We start from the raw sequence: 25,128 nt of genomic DNA, 5'->3' as shown, positions 1-25,128 counted from the left end.
GTTAACCAATGTCATAAAACAGCATGTGTGTTACTGTTACATGAGAAACTATCTGTTCTGTAAGCCTTCACCTGAAGTACAATAAAATATTAAAAAAAAAAAAAAAAGCCAGACAAACTGGAACAGTAGAGAACAGAGGACTCCCTGAGACTATTGCCCTGAGACACTCTAACCTAGAACCAAGCCTATTGCCTGAGATCACCTTTTAGCAAAATAGCAGAGGGGCACACAAAGGATATTACCCATAAGTTTGGTGCGCTATTTAAAAACCATCTATATGAGACCAAAAAGTCAACAGTTACTCAAAAGCAAAGATGAGAAGATAGGAGGGCAGGGAAACTAGAGTACTGGGAAGGGGACAAACAGAACATAATGGAAGAGAATGTTGACACATTGTGATAAATGTAACTAATGTCACTGAACAATTTGTGCAGAAATTGTCAAATTGGAACTGAACTTGCTGTGTAAACTTTCACCAAAAACTCAAAAAATATTATTTAAAAAAAATGGATCACAGACCTAAATGTAAAAGCCAAAACTATAAAACTCTTAGAGAAAACAGGAATAAATCTTAGTGACATTGGGTCAGGCAATGGTTTCTGAGATACAACATCAAAAGCACAAGCAACAAAAGTAAAAAAAATAAAAAAGAAAAGAAAAAATGGACTTCATCAAAATGTATAACTTCTGTGCTACAAATGATACCATTAAGAAAGTGAAAAAAAAAAAAAACACACCCCACAGAATGGAGGGTAATATTTGCAAATCATGTATCTGATAAAGCACTTCTATATGAAATGTATAAAGAATTCTTATAACGATAATAAAAAGATGTTGTTGGTCGTAGTGGTGTCATCAAGTTGATTCTGACTCACGTGTGCAGAGCAGAACTGCTCCATAGAGTTTTCAAGGCCGACCTTTTGGGACTGTCAGGCCTGTCTCCTGAGGTGCCTTTAGGTGGATTAGAACCACCAACCTTTTGGCTAGTAGTCAAGTGCTTAACCACTTGCGCCATCCAGGGACTCCAGACAAAAAGATAAGCCAATTTAAAAATGGGCAAAGGATTTGAATAGACATTTCTACAAAGAAGATTTACAAATGGCCAATAAGCACATGAAAAAATGCTCAACATCATTAACTGTCAGGGAAATGCCAATCAAAACCACAATGAGATACACTTCTCACCTACTAGGATGGCCCTAAAAACAATAAAAAAAATAACAAGTATTGTTGAGGATACGGAGAAACTGAAACCCTTGCATATTGCTAGTGAAAATGTAAATTGGTGCAGCCATTTTGGAAAACAGTTTGTCACTTCTTCAAAATGTTAAACATAGAGTTACCATATGATCCAGCAATTCTACTCCTAGGTATGTACCAAGAAAAATTAAAATTTATGTTCATACAAAGACCTGTACATGGATGCTCATAGCAGAATTATTCACAATAGCCAAAAGGTGGGAACAACCCAAATGTGCATGAACTGGTGAATGGATAAACAAAATGTGGTATATCCATACAGTGGAATATTATTTAGCCATAAAAAGGAATGAAGTTCTGATACATGCTACAACATTTATAACTCTTGAAAACATCATACTAAATGAAAGAAGTCACAAAAGACTACATAGCATATGATTCCATTTGTATTTAATGTCCAGAATAGGCAAATCTAGAAGATGGAAAGTAGATTAGTTGTTGGAAGAAGGGGTGGTGTTGGGAAGAGAAGTGACTAATGGATTTCTAAAATCTTCTAAAATTAGATCGCGGTGATGGTTCCACAACTCTGTGAATATACTTATAACTAATGAATTGTATACTTTAAATAGAGGAATTTAATAGTATGTGAATTACATCTCCATAAAGATTTTTTAAAATCAACCTCTCCCATACAGTAAAATATGAATGTAACAACGTTCCTCTCATTCATTTCTACATTTCTTTTAGGCTGATTATGTTGTGCCTGTCGAAGATGAAGATGAAAACTATATTCATCCCACAGAAAGCAGTTCGCTTCCATCTGAAAAAGGCAAGCGTTATAGTTGTAAGCACCTGAAAACTTCTAGCAGTTGATCTGGGCATCCAAGACTATTTGGTAGTAAACACTAATGGCTCAGAAATGTCTGTGTCTGGCCTCGCTCTTCTTTGGCTTGCTGAGCAGAGAGCGTCAGAGAGTGAGCCATCTCTGGCTTTCATGGCCTTTCCCCTCCATCCTCCTTCTGTGTTCATGATTTAATACTCCCATCTCTAACTGTGAAAGCACCTAGGTTCTTGTCTTCAGCTGCCCTCACTTACAATGAATTTCTAAAAGAACCTAGTGCTCAAAAAGTCACAAGCCACCATATTGGCGTTACAAATGTTGCACCAGAAGCAATTTCTGCAGAGGACTAAAGACAATGAAGAGTGAAATATGCTCTGGATCTTGGTTTTTAAAATGTAGATCTATCTCAGGCCCGTATTGTTTTATATGACAAATTCTGTTGCAAACAAATTATCTTAAAAAGCTGCACATTTATTCTGGATAGATATAATTGCTATGAAGACTATAATCCTGTATACGTGATGCCTCTAGCCTCTTCAGGTAACAACTTGGAGGTAACAGTGTTCAGCTTTTACCCTGCTGTCAAGTAGTGACACTCTCCTGCACTCCCTAAATATTATCAACAGTTTCAAGACCCATCTAAATTCCGGAGCTTCCCATCATTAAGAAACAGCAAATACACATTGTTGTTGTTAGCTGCCACTGAGTGAAGAAAGAAATGCTGCTTGGTTGGTCCTGCACCATCCCCGTGATCAGCTGCGGATTGCACTGCTGTGATCCGTAGGGTTTTCATGGGCTGATTTTTGGAAGTAGATCTCCAGGCCTTTCTTCCAAATACACATTATCCATTCCTTCCTCCACCCCAACACCCCCCCAAAACAAACAAAAACAAAAAAACACACAACACAAAATTCAAGAGAATTGTATGTGGCAGGGGAGAGGGGCTATTGCTTTGCTCCCCCCACCCCCACTTTTGTTTCAATACATTTCTCCTGATAAAAAACAAAACTCTTAGATCTCCCAGCCCTCCAGTTAGGCAAATCAAATTTCTAGCCAGTATTCACTTTAACAAAATCTCTGTCATAAAACAATTTGATTATTCCTTTTAATCATTAATACGTTTATTCTAAAGATGTTTCTTACGTGAAGTCTGCTTTTAACGGAGAATAACTTTGCATCCCATTCTTTGCAAATTCTCTGCCCTGACCTATCATTTTCATAATGCATTTTTTCCATAAGTGTAAATTTCCTTCAGTGGAATATATCTGTAATCATTATATATGCATATTTGTGTGTTTAAGCTCCCACCGTGAACAGATCAACCAAGCCAAGTAACTCTTCAAAGCCAGCTTCTCCTCCAGGGACAGCTTCAGGTAAAGTATATGTGTGATTTGGGCTGGATTTAAAAAAAAAAAAAAAAATTATTGTGCTTGAGGTGAATGTTTACACAGCAAATTAGCTTTCCATCCTTAGACTCCAAATCCAGTAGCTCAGTTCCATGAGGTGTTTGGTTATGTCTAAGAAGTTTCCATTATTATGCCCCCTATGTGCTGGTGGTAAGCGGTTAAGAGCTTGGCTGCTAATCAAAAGGTCGGCAGTTCAAATCCACCAGCTGCTCCTTGGAAATCCTATGGGGTGGTTTTACTCTGTCCTGTAGGGTCGCTATTAGTCAGAATCGACTCGATGGCAACGGGTTTGGTTTTGGTTATGTACTCTATTAAATATGTGAATAAACATGCATCCCTTACAGATATGTACTTAGAAATATCCACAACCATACCTATATATGCACAAGGGTGTACTCCCGTATGTCCTCCCACACCTATTTAGCATACATATCTACCTATGTATTTACTCACAGATTATTGTTTGTTATTACTGTTGTTGCAGAATTGTATATATTGTAGTATTTACCATATTTACCCTTTATTCTTGCATACCTCTCTGTCTTCCTTTGCCTCGGTCACGTTGTGCTGACTTCTCCCGTATTGTGTATTGCCTTTCTTTTCACCAGATGTAACACGTATCTACCATCTAGTTAGTGTTTCCCCCTCCCTCCTCCTCTCCTCCCTGGTAACCATCAAAGATTGTTTCTTTCTGTGTGTAAATCTGTTCTTGCCTTTTTATAGTAGTGGTCTCAAACAGTATTTGTCCTACTGTGATTGACTTATTTCACTCAGCATAATGTCCTCCAGTTTCATCCATGTTGTGAGATGTTTCTCAGATTCATCATTATGCTTTATCATTACGTAGTATTCCATTGTATGTATGTACTACAGTTTGTTTATCCATTCATTCATTGATGGACACTTAGGTTGTTCCCATCTTTTTGCTATTATGAATAAAGCTGCAATTAACATGGGTGTGCATATGTATGTCTATGTCACAGCTCTTATTTCTCTAGGATATATACAGGAATAGGATTGCTAGATCGTATGGTATTTCAATTTCTAGCTTTTTAAGGATGCATCATACCATTTTCCATAGTGGTTGTACCAATTTACAGTCCCACCAGCAGGGTATAAGAGTTCCAATTTCCCTACATCATTGCCAGCATTTTTTGTTTTCTGTTTTTTTGATCAGTGCCATTCTTGCCGGGGTAAGATAGTATCTCATTGTAGTTTTTATGTGCATCTCTCTAATAGCTAATGCTTGGTAAAGGGTCAGCAAAAAAAAAAAAAAAGGAAGAACCTCAGTGAGCTGGATTGGCACAGTGGCTGCAACAATGGGCTCAAGCATAACAATTGTGAGGTTGGCGCAGGACTAGGCAGCATTTCATTCTGTTGCTATGAGCTGGAACTGACTTGATGGCACCTAACAACAACAATGGCTAATGGTCAAGAGCATCTTTTCATGTGTTTGTTAGCCTCCTGAATGTCTTCTTTGGTGAAGTGTCTGTTCATGTCCTTTGCTCATTTTATAATTGGATTGTTTGTGTTTTTTTGTTGAGGTGTTGAAGTTTTCTATATATTTTAGAGATTAAACCCTTGTCAGATATGTCATTGCCAAAAATGTTTTCCCAATCTGTAGGTTCTCTTTTTATTCTTTTGGTGAAGTCTTTTGATGAGCACAGGTGTATATTTTTAGGAGATCCCAGTTATCTAGTTTATCTTCTGATGTTTGTGCATTTTTAGTTAAGTTTGATAGTCTATTTATGCCAAAAATTAGGGCCTCTAGGTTTGTCCCTGTGTTTTCTTCCATGAACTTTATTGTTTCAGGTTTAACCTTTAGGTCTTTGATCCATTTTGAGTTAGTTTTTGTGTATGGTGTGAGGTATGGATCCTGTTTCATTTTTCTGCAAATGGATATCCAGTTTTGCCAGCATCATTTGTTAAAGAGACTTTCTCTTCCCTCATTTAATGGATTTTGACCCTTTATCGAAGATCAGCTGTCCGTAGGGGATGGATTTACTTCTGGGTTCTCAATTCTGTTCCATTGGTCTATGTGTTTGTCGTTGGACCAGTACCAGGCTGTTCTGACTTCTGTGGTTCTATAGTACGTTCTGAGATCAGGGATTGTGAGGTCTCCTACTTTGTTCTTCGTCAGTAATGCTTTACTTATCCAGGGCCTCTATCCTTTCCAAATAAAGTGGGTGATTAGTTTTTCAACTCATTAAAGAATGTTGTTGAAATTTAGATCAGGAATGCATTATATTTGTAAATTGCTGTGGGTAGTATTGGCATTTTCACAATGTTAAGTCTTCCTATCTGTGAGCATGGTATGTTTTTCCATTTATGTAGGTCTCTTTTTCACAGTAGCGTTTTGTGGTTTTCTTTGTATAGGTCTTTCATTTCCCTGGTTAGGTTTATTCCTAAGTATTTTATCTTTTGGGGGGCTATCATAAATGGTATTGTTTTCGTGATTTCCTTTTTTGGAGTTCTCGTTAGTGTAGAGGAATCCAACTGATTTTTGTACGTTGATCTTGTACCATGCCACTTTGCTGAATCCTTCTATTAGTTCCAGTAGCTTCTTGTGGAATCTCTGGGATTTTCTATGTACATCATCTACAAATAGGGATAGTTTTACTTCTTCCTTGCCAATTTGGTTGCCCTTTATTTCCCTTTCTTGCATTATTGGCCCAGCTAAGATTTCCAGTACAATACTGAATATGAGTGGTAATGAAGGGCATCCTTCATTCTTAGCTCATTCCCATTTTCAAGGGGAATGTTTTTCTCTCTCCATTGAGAATAATGTTGGCTGTTGGTTTTGTATATGTGCCCTTAATTATGTTGAGGAATTTCCCTTCTATTCCCATTTTGCTGAGAGTTTTTATCAAGAATGAGTGCTGGATTTTATCAAATGCCTTTTCTGCATTGATTGAGATGATCATGTGATTCTTTTCCTTTGTTTTATTTATATGATAAATTACACTGATTGATTTTCTAATATTGAACCACCCTTGCACATCTCATATGAATACCACTTTGGCATGATGTATTATTATTATTATTATTTAATATGCTGTTGAATTCTATTGGCTAGAATTTTGTTGAGAATTTTTGTGTCTACGTTAATGAGTGATATTGGTCTGTAATTTTCTTTTTTGGTAGTGTCTTTGCCTGGCTTTGGTATCAGACTTATGTTGGCTTCATAGAAGGAATTTGGAAGTATTCCTTCCTTTTCTATGTTCTGGAATAGTTGAGTAGAATTAGTGTTGACTCTTCTCTAAATGTTTGGTAGAACTCTCTAGTGAAGCTGTCTGGGCCAGGGCTTTTGTTGTTGTTGTTGAGAGCTTTTTTTCATGACCACTTCAATTTCTTCTTTTGTTACGGGTCTGTTCAAGTTTTCTACCTCAGTTTGTGTTAGTTTAGGTAGGTAGTATGTTTCTAGAAATTTGTAAATTTCTTCTAGGTTCTCAAATTTGTTGGAGTACAATTTTTTAATAATATTCTATTACTATCCTTTTTTACCTCAGTTGGTTCTGTTGAAGTGTCATCCATCTCATTTCTTATTTGGGTTATTTGCATCTTCTTCTTCTTTTCCTTTGTCAGTTTGGCCAGTGGTTTGTCAATTTTATTGATCTTTTCAAAGAACCTGTTTCTAGTTTTGTTGATTCTTTCCATTATTTTTCCATTTTATGTGTCATTTATTTATGCTCTTATCTTTATTATTTCCTTTCTTCTGGTGGCTGTGGGCTTCTTTTGCTGCTCTTTTTCTATTTGTCTGAGATGTTGGGTTAAGATATTGATTTTGGCCCTTTCTTCTTTTTTGATTTGTGTGTTCATTGCTATAAATTGACCTCTGAGGGCTGCTTTTGCTCTGTCCAAAGGTTTTGGTATGTTGTATTTTCATTCTAGTTTGATCCTAGGAATTTTTTTATTTCATTTTAAATTTCTTCTGTTACCCAGCAGTTTTTAAGCAAGTTGTTATTCGGTTTCCATGTGTTTGATTTTTTTCCCTTGTTCTTCCTGTTATTGATTTCTAATTTTATAGTGTTGTGATCCGAGAAGATACTTTGTATTATTTTGATGTTTTTGAATTTATTGAGGCTTGCTTTGTGGCATAAAATATGGTCTATTCTGGAGAATGATCCATGTGTGTTGGAAAAGAATGTGTACCTTGCTGCTGTTGGGTGAAGTGTTCAGTATATGTGTATGAGGTCAAACTGGTTAGATCTTCTGAATCTTTGTTGAGTTTCTTTCTAGTTGTTCTGTTCTTCATTGAAAGCAGTGTGTTAAAGACTGCCAGTATTATTGTGGAATTGTCTATTTCTCTTTTCAAAACTGTTAGAGTTTGTTTTACATATTTTGGAGCTCTGTCATTGGGTGCATAAATATTTATTATGATAATGTCCTCTTGGTGGCTTGACCCTTTAATCATTATATAATGCCCTTCCTTTTCTCTTATGCTGGATTTTGCCTTAATGTCTACTTATTGGCAATTGGTATTGCCACTCCTGCTCTTTTTTGGTTATTGTTTGCTTGATAAATTTTTTTCCATTCTTTAATTTTTAGTTTATTTTTATCTTTGTGTCTAATGTGTATCTTTTGTAGGCAACATATTGCTGTGTTATGTTTTTTATCCATTTTGTCATTCTCTGTCTCTTGACTGGTGTATTTAAACCATTTACAATTATTGTAATTATCAATAGGTATGGATTTACTGTTGTCATTTTGTTATGCTTTTGTGGTGTGTGTGTATGTGGTATTAACAGTTTCTTTGTTCCACTGAATTTTCTGTGTTGAGTTCTTTTTGTTTGTGGATTTTCTTTTTGTTTTTGTTTTTTTCATTGTTGTTGTTACTGTGTTTACTGAGTCTTTGATTTTCTTCTTTTTTATTTTGATGGGTAAATTTGTTGATTTTCTTTGCAGTTACCCTGAAATTTGCCTTTATCTTCCTAAGTTTAAAACAGTCTTTTATTTCTTGATGACCGCCTTGATTTTCTCTCCATATGGAAGTTCCGAAACAACACCATTTTCCCCCTTTTTGTTTTGAAGTTGTCATTATTTACAAATTGGCATCTCTTGTTCTCTGATCTCAGGTTTTGTAGCTTTATTTTGAAGCCTTGGTGGCAAAGTAGGTAAATTGCTCAGCTGGTAACCAAAAGGCCAGCAGTTCAAAACCATCAGTTGTTCCACAGGAGAAGAATGTGGCAGTCTGCTTCTGTAAAGATTTATAGCTTTGGAAATCCTGTGGGGGAGTTCTACTCTGCCTTTTGGGTTGCTATGAGTTGGAATCAACTTGATGGTTGTAGGCAATAGGTTTTAGCTTTATTTTACTTTTGAGAATTCTTTATCTGGATTGGTATCTGGGTGTCATCCTTGCATTATTCACAATAGCAAAAAGATAGAAACAACCTAAGTGTTCATCAGCAAATGAATGGTAAACAAATTATGGTACATATGCACAATGGAATACTACGCAACAATAAAGAACAATGATGAATCCTCGAAACATCTCACAATATGCATGAATCTGGAGGGCATTATGCCGAGTGAAATAAGTCAATCACAAAAGGACAAATATTATATGAGACCACTTTATAAAAACTCAAGAAAAGGTTTACACATGGAAAAAAAAAAAAAATCTTAGATGGTTACGAGGGAGAGGACGGGTGGGGAGGAGAATCACTAAGTAGATGGTAGACAAGTGTTAACTTTGGTGTAAGGGAAAGACAATACACAACATAGGGAAAGTCAGCACAACTTGACCAAGCAAAGTTTTAGACACTCCCTAGAAACATCCAATCACCTTTAGGGACCAAGTGACTGGGGCTGCAGGCTGGGACTATAGTCTCAGGAGACATGTAGGTCAATTGGCATAACATATTTCATAAAGATCATGTTCTGCAGCCTACGTTGATGAGTAGCGTCTGGGGTCTTAAAAGCTTGCAAGTGGCCATCTAAGATACATCTATTGGTCCCATCCCATTCGGAACAAAGGAGAATGAAGAAAACCAAAGACACAAGGAAAATACTAGCCCAAAGGACTAAAGGGCCAAATGAACCAAAGACTCCACCAGCCTGAGGCCAGAAGAACTAGAGGTGCCCGGCTACCACCAGTGACCACCCTGACAGGGAACACAACAGAGAGTCCCAGACAGAGCTGGAGAAAAATGTAGAACAGAATTCAAATTCACATAAAAAGACCAGACTTAATGAGAGACTGGAAGAACCCCTGAAGCTATAGCCCCCAGATGCTCTGTTAACCCAGAACTGAAATCATTCCCAAAGCCTACTCTTCAGACAAAGATTAGACCGGACTATAAAATAAAAAACAATACAAAAGAGGACCATGCTTCTTAGATCCATCAGATATACGCGATCAGTTGGGCAGCTCCTGTCCAAAAGCAGGATGAGAAGGCAGGAAGGGACAGGCACTCGTCAAATGGACACAGGGATTCCGGGGAAAAAAGGGGGAGTGTGCTGTCACATTGTGGGGATTGCAACCAGTGTCACAAAACAATATGTGTATGAATTTTTGAATGAGAAATTAACTTGAGCTGTAAACTTTCACCGAAAGCACACACAGACACACATACAAAACCCTTAAAAAAAAAAGATATTGCATATATAGGATTTCTATGTTAGGAAACTCTGGTGGTATAATGGTTAAGTGCTATGGCTGCTAACCAAAAGGTCGGCAGTTCGAATCCACCAGGCACTCTTTGGAAACTCTGGGGCAGTTCTGCTCTGTCCTATAGGGTTGCTATGAGTTGAAATCAACTCCACGGCAACGGGTTTGTTTTTTTTGGTTTATGGTAGTAGTCTGGGATTGTGAGGAAGGCATCAATAGGATTTCAGTTTTTTATAACTGTTAAATACAAAGAAAACCAAATAAAGCTTACCTTAAACCTAAAAAAAAAAAAAAATGAACAGAAGAGTTCAAAGGACAGCTCGAGAAGACAAAGTAAAATATTATAATGAAATGCGCAAAGATCTGGAGTTAGAAAACCAAAAAGGAACAACACTCTTGGCATTTCTCAAGCTGAAAGTACTGAAGAAAAAATGCAGGGATCAAGTTGCAGTATTGACAAATTCTATGGGCAAAATATTGAATGACACAGGAAGCATCAAAAGCAAATGGAAGGAATACACAAAGTCACTGTACCAAAAAGAATTGGTCGACATTCAATCATTTCAGGAGGTAGCATATGATCAGGAACTGATGTTACTAAAGGAAGGAGTCCAAGCTGCACTGAAAGCACTGGCGAGAAACAAGACTCTAGGAATTGACAGAATACCAACTGAGATGTTTCAACAAATGGATGCAGCTGTGAAAACGTTACGAAGAGCAGTGGAACATTGTCTGGTACAGTGCTGAAAGATGAGCACCTCGGGTTGGAAAGCACTCAAAATATGACTGGGGAAGAGCTGCCTCCTCAAAATAGTTATTGTTATGTGCTGTTGAGTCAGTTCTGATTAATAGTGACCTTATGTACAACAGAACAAAACACTACCCAGTTCTGCACCATCTTCACAATCGTTGCTATGTTTGAGCCCATTGTTGCAGCCACTGTGTCAATCTGTCTCATCAAGTGTCTTCCTCTTTTTCAATGACCCTCTATTTTACCAAGCATGATGTCCTTCTCCAGGGCTGGTCCCTCCTGATAACATATCCAAAGTACGTGAGACGAAGTCTCGCCATCCTTGCTTCTAAGCAGCATTCTGGCTGTACTTCTTCCAAGACAGATTTTCTTGTTCTTCTGGCAGTCCATGATATATTCAATATTCTTCACCAACTGATTATCTGGCTTTTCTCTTCGGGTAGGGGTAGGAGAGGTTAGGCCTACGGACAAGGCTCTCTTAGTCCCTTCTGTGACTTCAGAAGATGAGATTTGGATGATTTGCTCAATTTGTCTGTTTGTGCAATGAACAAAGGCCTCCAGAATGCAGAGATGAATGAATGAATATCTTCCAAATGTGAAATTAGGTTATGTATTTAAGTATAGTTATGAATGTGCAGTGCCTATATGTGTGTGTATCATGAGTGGTGGATTTGTGCCTCTGTCTCTAGACACCTGTGCAGAGCATATAGCTGTAATCGTGAGCCCTTGTTAGGTACTGTCGAGTCGGTTTCAACTCATGGTGACCCTATGTGACAGAGTAGAGCTGCCCCATGGAGTTTTGTAGGCTGTGATCTTTATGGGAGATCACCAGGTATTTCTCCCACTCAACTGCTGGATGGATTTGAGCCAGCAACCTTTCGGGTAGCAGCCAAACACTTAACTGTTGTGCCACCAGGATTCCTTCCCCTCTCACTGAGCCCTCAGAATTAGCAGCTCTGGACTTGCCCCATGGGGGTAAGGAAACAGTTATCTAGAAATGTTAAAATGGAGTCCCTAATCCACATCCTAGTTTTGAGCTTATGGTTTGACATCTTAAATATGTTTCATCACATTTTTTTTTCCAATAGCTTCAATGCAAGTGCGCATATATATTTAACTGAAAGCAACAACAACAAAAAAAATGTGCAAGTATTTCCATGCCTGCCAGAAAGTGCAGTGTCCCTGTGACCATCAACCTCAGATTCAAGACTTGGAGTCTTACCTGTATATATGTTTGTGCAGGTCAAAACCGCAGGACCTGGGAATCCAAGTTACCTTCTTCACCTGCAGCGCCATCCCCACTCCCGAGGGCTGGGTAAGTACCTGTAGCAGAGAAGAAGCTGAGAGAAAGAGGCCCAAGATCACCAAGTACTTCATAGCAGAAATTGAACAAGAGCTTAGTTCTGCAGACTCCCTGGCAACGGGTGCTCCCATTTACCCCAATTAACCCTTTCTCATCTGTCAGGGGACTCTATCTGAGGTTAAGAGGACCGTAACTAAACCCTGCTTCTGTCCCTCTCCATTGTTCAAGGATAGTCTTCCTAGACATTTGCATCACTTTCATAATTTTTGTTAAATTTGAGAGTAAAATGGTAAATGGTCAGCTCCAACTGTTTTCACTGTGGTTTAACAAAGACAATCTTTTTATTCCACAGGAAGAAGCCAGCTACACAGCTAAAGATAGTAAGTTAATTTTGTGTTTAAAAATGCTTCGTATTTTCTGCAATGTTTATTCTCATCCACTTGTTTAAAGTTGAAAATACTTCCAGCTAAGATGAACACAGCAATCTCTCTTAGCAACTGAAGTTGCTGGCCAGATGGTCCAAGAGAAACTTCAAATGCTCAGTTAGCCAGGGAAGATGCTGCTTAGGAGTGCATCCTTGCTTGGTCCCAGCAGCTTTGCTGAGCATGCACAGCAAATCAGAGACTGCGGCCAGGGTCCCTGCCTCCCACCACATCTGTCTTCCTCATGGGACCCTGCACCTAAGCCTGTGGGTCCTGTCCCCGTCCACTGACCCGGGAGCTAATGGCTGACAGCTGTGTCTTAGGCCCACATAAAACGAAAAAACAAACCCATTGCCGTCGAGTCAATTCCAACTCACAGCGACCCTATAGAACAGAGTAGAACTGCCCCATAGGGTTTCCAAGGAGTAGCTAGTTGGTTGGCAATCAAGCTCTTAACCACTGCACCACCAGGGCTCCCAGGCACACATAGGTCTGGCTATAGTCAGAGCACAGTGAACCTGCGCTACCCCACTAGAAAGGAAGCCCACCTTGACCTGGTACCTGCCATGCAGCCTAACATATATAATCACTTACCAAGAATACAGAATCACTTACCAAGGCCTGATGCTAGAATCTTACTGCATAAGCACTGCTGCGTGGGCACAGCCCAGTGGTCATGGTATCCATCAACCCCATTGACAGAGCAGAGAAGTCCCCAAACCAAGACAACACTGCCTCTTCCATGAGATGCTTCCAGCCAGTTGTCGCTAAGCCAGTTGAGCTGGGGGTTGTGTGTTTTTAACTGTTGTTGGGATTGGAAGATCAGCTATGCATCAAATAAAAGTTCTTCCAAAATATTGATCTTAATAATATTGCTTTGACTTGTATTACCACATTCAGCTATATTGAATATCATTGCTTTTTTTTTTCATATATATATAGACTACAACTGCCTCTCAACAGAATGCATCAAGTGTTTGTGAAGGTAAATCTATACGTTATTTTGAAGGATGAGCATGTCTCTTAAAGTTGGTTTCATTAAGGATTTATATGTAAATGTATTTCTAAATTTCTTTCATTAAAAGCTATTGTAAATATGAAACTCAGTTTTCTAAACAAAATGGCCTTGACTCTGCAATGAGTAGTGCGGAGCAAAGCTGACCAGAACCTGAGCTCACCAGGTAGGGTCTTTGGAATAGCCTACAGTCTGCATGCTAAAAACTTGTTTGCAGATAGGTATGCCTTGCCAAGAAACAGCGCAAGTGGCCCTACACAGATGTGAAGACAAATTTAAAGCCATTCCCGTATCTTAGAACTAATTCCTCAGTTGAGGTTATGAAAATTTTTTAAAATCTGCTCAAATGAGAACACATTCTTTTGCTAAGTTTTCAAAGTTCAAATGTATGTTTTAGCGCATTTTCAAATGCTTTCCTTCCTTTGTTTCATCACCAGTCAAAAGCCTTACACATATTTTCAATTAGAGCTTTCCCACTTTAAAAACTATTTGTGTTTGAGAAACACTGGGGAAAACCTCACAAATCTCAACACTTAAGACATTATCTAGAAATTATACTCCTTTACCCATCTAACCCCACACTTGAAGGTACCCAATCTTAAAATCTTATAGTGAGTGTTCCTCTCACCATTTCCTGAGTTAGAATGGGCGTCTCTACAGCTGTGTTCTCATTTCTCTGACTCTGGAAAATGGATAATTTCTGAATGTGCGCTGCAACTCACCCTCTGTGCTTTCACTGCTCCTGTTAGGTTTTTCCACCCTGTTTCCCACATCTTTTTCCCCCTTGCTATTTCTAAAGTGTCATTCCTTTTCTGATGATTTGCTTTCTTCAGCCTTTCCTTTGATGCTTTTGTCTTCTTGTCCTTCCATTTCTTGTGGTCTTTCATGCCTGCTGATCAGGGATGGAATAATAGTGGAGACTCAGGGCCTCTAAGCCACTGAAAGAAGTACAACCCTGTGCGAACTTGAAGGTTCGTGAGTCTCCAAAAATCAGGAGAAAAAGAATTCATGGCATACCCCAGGCTTTTTAGGTGCTTGGTGCCCCCCTTTCCAAAGCGCTCCCAGTATAGGACCTTGGCATGCCTTCTCTTTTGTTCCTTTTTTCAAGAACAGAAGCAACGGCCATCCAAACCCAAAGAGGATTAGGAGCCCCTTCCCCCCCTGGGAAGGAAGCCCCTGGGCAGCAGAGGCCAAGCAGGTGTAGTCAAAGCTCATTAGGCTGTTGGGACTAATGTGTTTTTCATTTCTCCTTTTGAAATCACCCAATTGTAAAGTCATGAGCAAAACCTCTAACACGGCTACTCAGGGTAGGTTATCACAAATTTGAAATATGATCCTCCTAACTTCTGTGCACCGCCACAAACTCTGAAGTGTATCTTACTGTTTATTTAAATCTTTGAGTTCTTACTACTTTCATTCCTTTTGGGTTCCTATAGTGGGAGATACGGAGCCCTGGGGATGTCATGGTTAAGCGCTGTTCAACTGCTAGCCAAAAGGTTGGTGGTTCAAACCCACCAGTCGCTCCGCGGGAGAAAGATGTGGCAGTCTACCCATAAGATTACAGCCTTGGAGACTCTATGGGGCAGTTCTACTCTGTCCTAAAGGGTCGCTAGGAGTCAGAATCGACTCGACAGTAGTGGGTTTATAGTGGGAGATCAATAGTTCTCAACATTTCTTCCATGCAGGAGACACACCCATGGACATACCCAGATTTTAACACACCCTCAGAGAGTACTAACAGTTCAGTAGTAGCAATTCACTGTGGACTTCAACATAAACTTCTTACATTTTAGGTTATGTCCGTTTCCCTACCTACTGGTTATAACTCTACCTCCTCCTCTCCCATCCAGGAAAACACAGTGAAATGAAAGTGAGATCAACATTATTATAGAGATAATGTTGAATTTGCTCCAATTAATTTTTCAAAAAGTAGATCATTCACGAACTATTATTTTACTTCTTATTAGTAACAAATTACTTATACTACATCTCACAACTCATCAAGGTACACCAGGGTGTTGTAACACTTGTGTGTGTGTGTGCGTGTGTGTGTGGAGACTACATAGAAAGTCGAGGGTTAGGTGTTCAGAGGGTAGCTAAAATTTGCTCATCTTCTGCTCCCACTAGTACTCACACACTTAAAAGTCCAGTGCCTACGGGTTCAGTCCCTGTGTACACTGCCAGGGGATGGATGCAGGTGTGTTAGGGTATGCTGGGTGGGAGTCCTGGTCATAATACCACAAATATCGCCAGACTGACAGGTGAACAAGCCAATGACATCTGGTAAAAGATAAGTTTCTGGGAAGAGATCAGACCAAATTTGATTCTTCTCAGATGATATTGTGGGGTTTAGGGGCAGGGACAGACATTTCACTCTAATCCTAATATGACAATTTTCCTAATTCAGAAAAACCTATACCTGCTGAACGTCACCGAGGGTCTAGTCACAGACAAGAAGCCGTGCAGTCACCAGTGCTGCCTCCTGCCCAGAAGTAAGAATCCTTTCTTTTCAAAATACTAAGCTGCTGCAGGAATTAACACTTGCATTATTCTCCCACATGGTGAGCTGGCTTGTAAATGCTGTAAAGATCTGGTATTTCACTGCTTTGTAATTAAATAAAAAAGGTGCTAAATTAGTAACCGCTTTAAAAGAATTGCTTAGAGTTGCAGAGACCTAATATTCAGGCTCCCCTTAATTACTGAACTTAACTAAAATCTAAAACCTCAGTCAAGGCTCCTCCTTTTTCAAAACTAAGGAGAAAAAATTTTACTTATATTTAAGGTTTTGGTATCTCTCCTATTTTTGGATATGTTTTATTGGCTATTTGTCTTGACTTCTTTGTGACACTATTCAGAGCATCTTCAGTGTAAACAAAAGTCAAAATTATTCATATGGTGCTTCGCCCTTTAATTAATATGAAATCCATTTCTTTCAGACAAATTCATCAAAAACCCATCCCTCTGCCAAGTAAGTGCACCGAAGTCATGAACAGCGATATCAGGTAGTGGTTAAGGCTGGCTCTTGGCATCTGACCGATCTGGGCTCTAACACCAACACTGTCACTTCCAGCTGGATGATCTTAGTATCATCTTTAGCTTAGTTCCTCATTTGTAAAATGGAATTAAGAGTCAAGAATATTTATCTCACAAAGTTGTTTTGAAAAGTAAATATTTTTTAGACAGTTTTTACTTTTTCATTTTTAGTACTGATTTAATATTTCTACTGATCATGTATCTTTTTTTTTTCACAAAAACAAAAAAGCTATTTTCAAAGTTAGAAGATTAACTAAAACAACATATAAGAAGTTCCTGATATAGTGGTTGGTACATACAAGTCCCTCAATAAATGATAGGTATTTAAATTAAAGCTAAAATACATTTTAATGATCATACAATATATCTACAAAAAGCCACCTGAGAAGAGGATTTGGCAAATATCTGTGTAATTTTCCCAAGACAAACCATCCATCACCCTAAAAGGATGTGAAGCAGATAAGTCAGGTTCACAGAACATAATTGCCTAAACCCATGTTTGCTTTCTACTCAATGTCGGAAGACAAACAAACAAATCTACCATACATGGGTAATTTAGAAAATATCCCAAAATAATCAAGATTAAATTAGTTTAAATAAACAAAATAATTGTCACATACAAAGAAATGTATGTGCATGTCTACTAAACAAAACACAAATCAGTTTTTAAGGTTTTAATTAGATTTTTGATTCATCTTAAATAAATGAAACTTTTACTAAATATAGGGGTTTTTTTATTCTGACTATATAAAATTAAAATGATTTGGCTATAGAAATTTCTCAGTATTTAAAAGCTTTATTATACTTTTTATTGTTTATCAATCCAAGCCACTCTTTCAATTGACAAATATTTATTAACCATCTGCATATGCCGGGCACTGGTCTAGGCACAGGAAATACAGCAATAAATAAAATAAATAAAGTCCTTGCTCTCGTGCAGCTTATAGTCTACTGAAAGAGACCATCAGTAAAAAATGAACACACAGATAAATAACATGTCAGGTAAGTTCTAAAGCGCTATGAAGAAAAATAAAGCAAGGGGTAGAGGGTGGGGTGTAGAGTAATGGAGGCAGAGGGCTGCTATTTCAGATAGGGAGGTCAGGAAGGGCCTAATCTGTAAACCAGGTATAATAGCTCCTCTCACATAGGGCTGTTGTAAGGACGAAGTGAGCTAATATGTGGAAAACAGAACAGGCCTTGCACATATTCGGGGCTCTGAAAATGTAAGCCATGTGTATTCCCCTAACTGCCAAAACTCAGAAACCACCAACTGCTACGTGCTGCGTGTCTTGGGAAAACCTGACCACCCACTCACCTTTGTTGCTCCCACCTGAGAACATCGTCCCCTATTAGGATAGGCCCTTCCTTCAGGTCCAGTGTTGCCAAGCCTCCCAAGCCTTCACAGCCCACTGCTGTTACGATGGTGCCTTCCACCTTTGAATGTGCAGGGCATTCTCATCTGAAGTATTTGGTTAATACATATCTGTTCCTCCTGCAGACTTCCCCGTATTAATCAATGATAACTCTGGTCTCTCTGGCCAAAAACCTTAGAGTGACCCTTGCTTGACTCCACTCTTTCCTTCACACACCTTCCAGTTACTCCTTCATATAAAATATATCAGGAATCCAGTCACTCTCACTACTTCCATTGATGCCAACTGCTCCAAGCCACCATCATCTCCTGCCTGGGTTTGGGAGAACACCAAACTGGCCTCCCGTCCCTGTTCTTGCCCCTTCTGTCTATTTCCAGCACCGTAACCAGAGCAATCCTGTTAAAAAACAGGCAGATCATATTACTCTTCTGTCCAAAACCGTCCGAAGGCTCCCCATATCATACTTCATTAAAGCTCAAGTCATGATAAGGGTCCCCAGGTCCTATATATAAACATGTTCCCCTCATTGCCTCCTGTGTGACCTCATCTCTTCTTTTTCTTCTCCTTTCTGACTGCACTCCAGGCACAGTGGGCCCCTTGCTCAAACATGCCAGGCACACTCCTGCCTCAGAGCCCTTGCACACACAGTTGCCTCTACCTGGAACATTCTTTCCTCAGATATTCACATGCCTCCTCTCTCTCTGCTTGCACATCTTACCCAAAGGTTACCTCAGTGAAGCCTGCCCTAACCAGCCTATTTAAACTTACTATCTGCCCAAGGCTGTTCTCAACTTCCTTCTTTGTTTTATTTTCTCCATAGCACTTATGACTATCTAATACTATGTATATAATTATTTGTGTTTTATTGTCTATCTCACCCCATTTAAGCTCCAGGAGGACAGGACATTTTGCCTATGATGTTGGCTGCTGTATACCCCACAATGCCTTGATCAGTGCCAGGCACACAATAATGAATGAATGGATGGATGAATACAACTAAGTATTTTCTCTATTGCATGTGTCTCCATATCTACGCTATAAACTCCTGGAGGGAGTTTACGCCTTAAGGCAGCAATTCTCAAACATTTTGTTCTCAGGACCCCTTTAAGGCTCTTAAAATCATTGCAGATTCAAAGGGATTTTGTTGATGTGTTTCTTTTTATCGATATTTAATGTATTAGAAATAAAAACTGAGACATTTAAAAATGTTTATTAATTTAAAATAATCATAAACTCATTACAGGTTAACATAAAGAACATATTCTTATGAAAAACAACTATATTTTCCAAACAAAAAATTTTAGTGAGAAGAATGGTCTTATTTTACATTTTTGGAAATCTCTTTAATGTTTGGAGTAACAGAGACAGCTGGATTCTCATATCTGCTTTTGCATTCAACCTGTTGCGATATGTTCTTTTGGTTGAAGTATATGAAGAAAATCGGGCTTCACACAGATACGTAATTGGAAAAGAAAAGACCTCGTAGACCCCCTGAAGTGATCTTCGGGACACTCAGATCACACTTTGAACCATTTGATTCCTTCAACTACTTTGAAGGCAAGAAGGACAGATGATATCATCCCTATTTTATAGTTGACCACACATTGAGAACCACTGCCTTAGGGTTGTGTATGTGTCCCCTGCAGCACCTACCACAGTAATAGAAATATTACTCAAGAAATAGTGAAGATTAACTGATTTTTCAAATCCCTTTCAGGATTTCCAGAAACGGGAAGCCCAGTCGTGGATGGACCATTACCCAGCTTTTCATCTAATTGCAGTTTGTCAGAACAGGTATGAAATGAACTACAGGTAAGGGCATGTCCTCTGATAAAAGAGAGCATTGAGTAAAGCTTGAGAATAAGGTCTGTATTTTAAGTCAGTTTGTGAGTTACCATTTGCTGCGGGGTATAAAATGCATTTTTTTTTTCAATGATTAAGACCTTGCTCTGTTTATTTCTACTTGCATTCCAGGTGCCTTGAGTAACAGTTCAAGTCTCTTCAAAATTAGCAGAGTGTGTTGTCTTCATTATTCTTCCTCTTACATAGATTTTATTTAAACTGTAATTTCCTCAGAATAGATCTGTGGAGGTTTATGATATTAAAACACATACAAGACTGTACAGTTTAAAAAGAGAAAGTTTAAGCTGCAGCTTTCTCAGCTGTAGAACAGGGATGATATCATCTGTCCTTCTCACCTTCAAAGTGATTGAAGGAATCAAATAATACAATATTTGTAAAAACACTTCGCAAACTAAAAAGCACTCCACAAAGCAACAACGATAAGAGAACAATGAAAAGAGAGTTCATAACTTATTCAGGAGAAAAGAATAAATGGTTCAGGAACCTAGTGGAATTTATTTGTTATGTCCAAATAAGACAGCCAAGGCCAAATGGGAAAAAGTCAATTTATATAATTTTTATGGTTGATCAAAGGAAGCACAAAACTCATTTTCTAATTATTGATCCAAATGTAGTTAGACCTCTCTTGGTAATGCAAAGTGAGCCTATGTTTCTCATACACAGAAGTTGCTGAGTCTTTTAAAAACCATCTCATGCTTAACAATGCCCTCTATTTCACAGGAAGCTGACGTTTACTGTAAGCCATGGTATGCTGGTGCCTGTGATCGAAAATCTGCTGAAGAGGCATTATACAAGTCAAACAAGGTTTGATCATTTTTCAACCCCATATTGTGCCCTCAGTCTATAATAGGCCCAGATGTTGTCCTTATAATTAAAATAATTGCAACATTTATGAATCCAGGGATCTTTTTCCTTTACTTACTCAAGACGGACCACCATCCTCTCCTCTTGTTCAAGCATCTCCTTCTTTGTTCCTCAATGTCATTTCTACCGTATCCTTTCATCTCTACAAGGATCCACAGGCTCCACTGCTCCACAAACAGTGGGAGAGAAGAAGGCTTCAGGGGTAGACTTTCTATAAGGCTTGGTGCTACATGAGACCATTCAAGAGTAAGAAGTGACAGGCTGTTTTGGATCACTGCATGAGATAAAAGATTTGGGCCAAGATGGCAAAAAAAGACTTGGAAGAAAATTTTTGGAGAGCCCAAAGCAACCATGTCGGAACACTGGGGACAGTTTGGACAATTCAAGATTAAAGTGCCAACTCAAGTCTAGGGTAGGCCCAAAGGATCCCTCCATAGCTGAGAATTTTCTTACTATACTCATGGCTCTTTGATTTTTTTAATTTTTAATTTTTTTGTTTTTTTTTTCTGCTATAAATGTCTTTTCCTCTTTTCTTTACCACATGCCACATGGTTTATAACTTTTCTCTCACATTCCTGGTAATAATAGGTAATAATTCTTTGTCCACAGTTATATATTACCCCTCTACCATGTGTCGCTTCTTCAATGCCATTGGAAATTAGTAGTGGTTCATCCAATTCATTCAACAAACATTTACTGAACAGCTACTGTGTCAGGTACTATACTTGGCATAGGAGATTCACAGATGATGAGGCAATCTTTCCTCTGAAGGTACTTACAAATAAACAAAAGATTAATACAGAGAATTCCTGTCATATCTTTTATCCAAATTTACCAATTACTGGTACTGATGCATGAATAGGCAGGTCAATGGAATAGAACAGAAAAGCCAGAAATAAAGGTCATGGAAGCTCCATGGACACATTCAAACTCCCTGAGAGACTGAATTACTGGTCTGAGGGCTGTGGGGACCATGGTCTCAGGGAACATCTAGCTCAATTGCCATAACATAGTTTATAAAGAAAATGTTCTACATTCTACTTTGGTGAGTCAGGTCTGGGGTCTTAAAAGCCTGTGAGCGGCCATCTAAGATACTCCATTGGTCTCACCCCGTCGGGAGCAAGGGAGAATGAAGAAAACCAAAGACACAATGGAAAGATTTGTCCAAAGCACTAATGGACCACAACTACCACGGCCTCCATTAGACTGAGTCCAGCACAACTGGGTGGTGCCCGGCTACCATCACTGACTGCTCTGACAGGGATCACAATATAGGGTCCCGGACAGAGCTGGAGAAAAATGTAGAACAAAATTCTAACTCACAAAAAAAGATCAGACTTACTGGCCTGACAGAAACTGGAGAAACCCTGAGAGTATGAACCCCAGACACCATTTTACCTCAGTAATGAAGTCACTCCTGAGGTTCACCCTTCATCCAAAGATTAGACAGGCCCATAAAACAAAATGAAACTAAAGGGCACACCAGCTCAGGGGCAAGGACTAGAAGGCAGGAGGAGATAGGAAAGCTGGTAATTGGGAACCCAGGGTCAAGAAGAGAGAGCGTTGACATGTCGTGGGTTTGGTAACTAATGTCACAAAACAATATGTGTACTAATTGTTTAATGGGAAACTAGTTTTTTTCTGTAAACCTTTGTCTAAAGTACAATAATAAAAAAAGAATTAAAAAAAACATAGAAAATAAAACTGCCTTCATCACAGACAGTTTGAGACACTGGAGAAAACACTGGAGATTGCCTCGCAAACTACTTCTAAAAAAATCAGCCATTGAAAACCCTGTGGAGCACAGTTAAAAAAGAGAGGCCAGAAATAGACCCAACTTCATATGGAAATCTAATATATCAACGGGTAGTATCTCAAACCACTGTTTTAATTTAGGTGTTCTGTAGTATGTTTTGAACCCTGGTGGCACAGTGGTTAAGAGCTTTGGCTGCTAACCAAAAGGTTGGCAGCTCCAATCCACCATCTTCTTGGAAACCCCATGGGGCAGTTCTAGTCTGTCCCATAGGGTCACTATAAGTCAGAATCAGCTCAACGGCAATGGGTTGTTTTTTTTTTTTTTTTGGTAGTATGTTTTAATATCTCGTAGGGCTACTCCCCTCTTGTGGCTTTTTCTTAAGCTAGACAAGTTGATGTTAAAATTCATATGGAAAAATAAACATGCAAAGGAGAGCACTGAAATGAGAGAATTTTTATTAGTATGGATGTTGAATTTTATCAAAGAATTTTTCCACCTCTACTTTGATAATAAAATGATTTTTCTCCTTAGACTAATTAATATCGTAAATTATGTTAATAGATTCCATATTATTGAATTTTCCTACTTGGATATGGTATATTATTCTCTTAATGTGATGTTGAAGTCTGTTCAGTAATATTTTATTTAAGATTTTATATCTAGAGTCATAAGTAATATTTGTACTTTTATTTTATTGCTCTATGTTTGGATATCGGTACTAGCTTCATAAAAATAATTTGGAAATTTTCCTTCATTTTATATGCTCCGAGATAATTTATATATCATCGAAACTATCTGGTTTCTAAAGCTGGCAGAAGTTCTCTGTAAACCATCCAGACCTGGTGCTGTTTTGTGGAATAGTTCCTTGATAATTTTCTTTCTTCCATGTAAATTGGTCTGTTTAAGCTTTGCATCTCTATTGGTGTTGATTTTGGTAAACTATGTTTTTCTAAGAGCTTATCCATTTCATCTAGGTTTCCATAGAGGTGAGTATAGAGGTGTGCAGAGTATCCTCTTCTGGTGTTTTAAAATTGGCTATCAATAATTATTTCTTTCTGTCATTTCTTATTTTATATATTTGTACTTTCACCTTCTTCATGATTGAATTAGCTGCTTGTCTATTTTATTGATTTTTTTTCAAAGAACCAGAATTTTTATTTATTAAATTGATGTTTTTGTTTGTTTTCTACTTCATCAATATCTACTTTTGTTTTTATTATTTTCTTCTTTGGTTTTTTTGGGTAGGGTTGCTTTGTTGTTCTTTTTATAGCTTTATGAGATGAGAATTTAATTCATTTATTTTAATTCTTTTTTATTGATATAGGCAGTGAATTTTCCTCTGAACACCACTTTAAGTGTATCCCATAGATTCTGATATGTAATGTTTTAACATTATTTTTGAGAAATTCTGTAATTTCTGCTTGTATTTTCCATTTCACCCAACAGTTGTGTCATGCATTATTCTTTTTTTTTTTATTTCCACTTGGAAGGGCTTTTTTTATTTTGGTCTGAATTTTATTTTATTTTTTCTAATTTATTTCCTTGCAATCTGAGAGTATTGCTTGTGATATTTCCACTTTATGGAACTTAGATTTTTTTGACAACCTAATATATGATCAGTTTTTTTGTGTGTATCACAAGTGCTTGAGAAAAAGATGTTTTCTCCATTATCAGGGTTGTGTTTGATATATATCCATAATATATACCTTATTGATTAGTCGCTTAGATCTTTTATATCCTTACTTTTTTCTTGAGAGGCAGGGGAGGTCAACTTAACCTGTCTTGTACCAAGAATGACGTGTAAAGTCTATTATTCATGTGTTTCTAGCTGTTTCCCTTGTTATCTCCTGCTTTATTTGAGTTGTTACTATGTTATATCTTCATTGTGAATTATGATTTTTAGCATTATATAAAGTATCTTTCTTTGTCTCATTTAATGTTTTATCTTCTATCTGGATCACATATCCTCTTTTTTAAATTGTCTTTTTTTTCCTGGTATAACTTTCCTAATTTTTTTATTTTTAGCGTTTCTTTTTATTCACTGTGGTTTCTATGTGTTTTGTATACAGCATAGAGTTGTGTTTTGCTTTATGAGCCAGTTTGAAAATATTTTTTAATAAGCAAGTTAAGCTCATTCACATTATTGATGTGATTGATAAGTCTGGTCTTAATCTTGTCATATTATTTTATGTTAGTATTACTGTTATGCTATTTTTACTCAGTTTATTTCTCTGTTTGGAGAAAGAGTTTCTCTTTGTTTTTTGCAGTGTCCTCATTGCTGTTTTTTAATTTTTCTTTTGGTATTTAGAGAGATTTGTATTTTTTATTCTAGTGGTTATCTTGATATTTACATCTTTTACTGTACACTTAACTCCTTCCTCATTTAATGTTTACTCTCTGATCTGTCAGTTTTTTTGTTTTTTGTTTTTTTTATATTTTATTGTACTTCAGGTGAAGGCTTACAGAACAAATGGTTTCTCATGAAACAGTAGTACACATGTTGTTTTATGACATCGGTTAACAACCCCACAACATATTAACGCTCTAAATTCTCAACCTTTATTTATTTATTTTTTTTGGTGAAAATACACATAGCCAAAGATACACCGTTTCAAAAATTTCTACATGCACAGTTCAGTGACATTGACTATGCTCTTCCAATTGTGCTGTTATTCTCACTTAAGATGAAGG

At 37.9% G+C, this 25,128-nt stretch overlaps 1 protein-coding gene across 5 annotated transcripts in view; it reads left to right on the top strand.

The window, feature by feature from the left end:
- Positions 1 to 25,128, top strand: part of BLNK (B cell linker) — a 93,698-nt gene that overhangs the window by 57,153 nt on the left and 11,417 nt on the right. For 2 of the 5 annotated variants that reach the window (XM_004370133.2, XM_023740307.1), the window contains 9 exons: positions 1,948 to 2,029; positions 3,343 to 3,414; positions 12,051 to 12,123; positions 12,464 to 12,491; positions 13,476 to 13,518; positions 15,956 to 16,040; positions 16,485 to 16,516; positions 19,672 to 19,748; positions 20,538 to 20,621. In XM_004370133.2, coding sequence (XP_004370190.2) covers positions 1,948 to 2,029; positions 3,343 to 3,414; positions 12,051 to 12,123; positions 12,464 to 12,491; positions 13,476 to 13,518; positions 15,956 to 16,040; positions 16,485 to 16,516; positions 19,672 to 19,748; positions 20,538 to 20,621 — 576 coding nt within the window. The other 3 variants (XR_002825573.1, XR_002825574.1, XM_023740310.1) reach the window with 3 other exon arrangements.

Source organism: Trichechus manatus, unplaced genomic scaffold (genome assembly GCF_000243295.1).
Source record: "Trichechus manatus latirostris isolate Lorelei unplaced genomic scaffold, TriManLat1.0 scaffold00007, whole genome shotgun sequence".
In the NCBI taxonomy this organism is placed as follows: Eukaryota; Metazoa; Chordata; class Mammalia; order Sirenia; family Trichechidae; genus Trichechus; species Trichechus manatus.
This window is presented reverse-complemented; position numbering and strand designations above follow the sequence as displayed.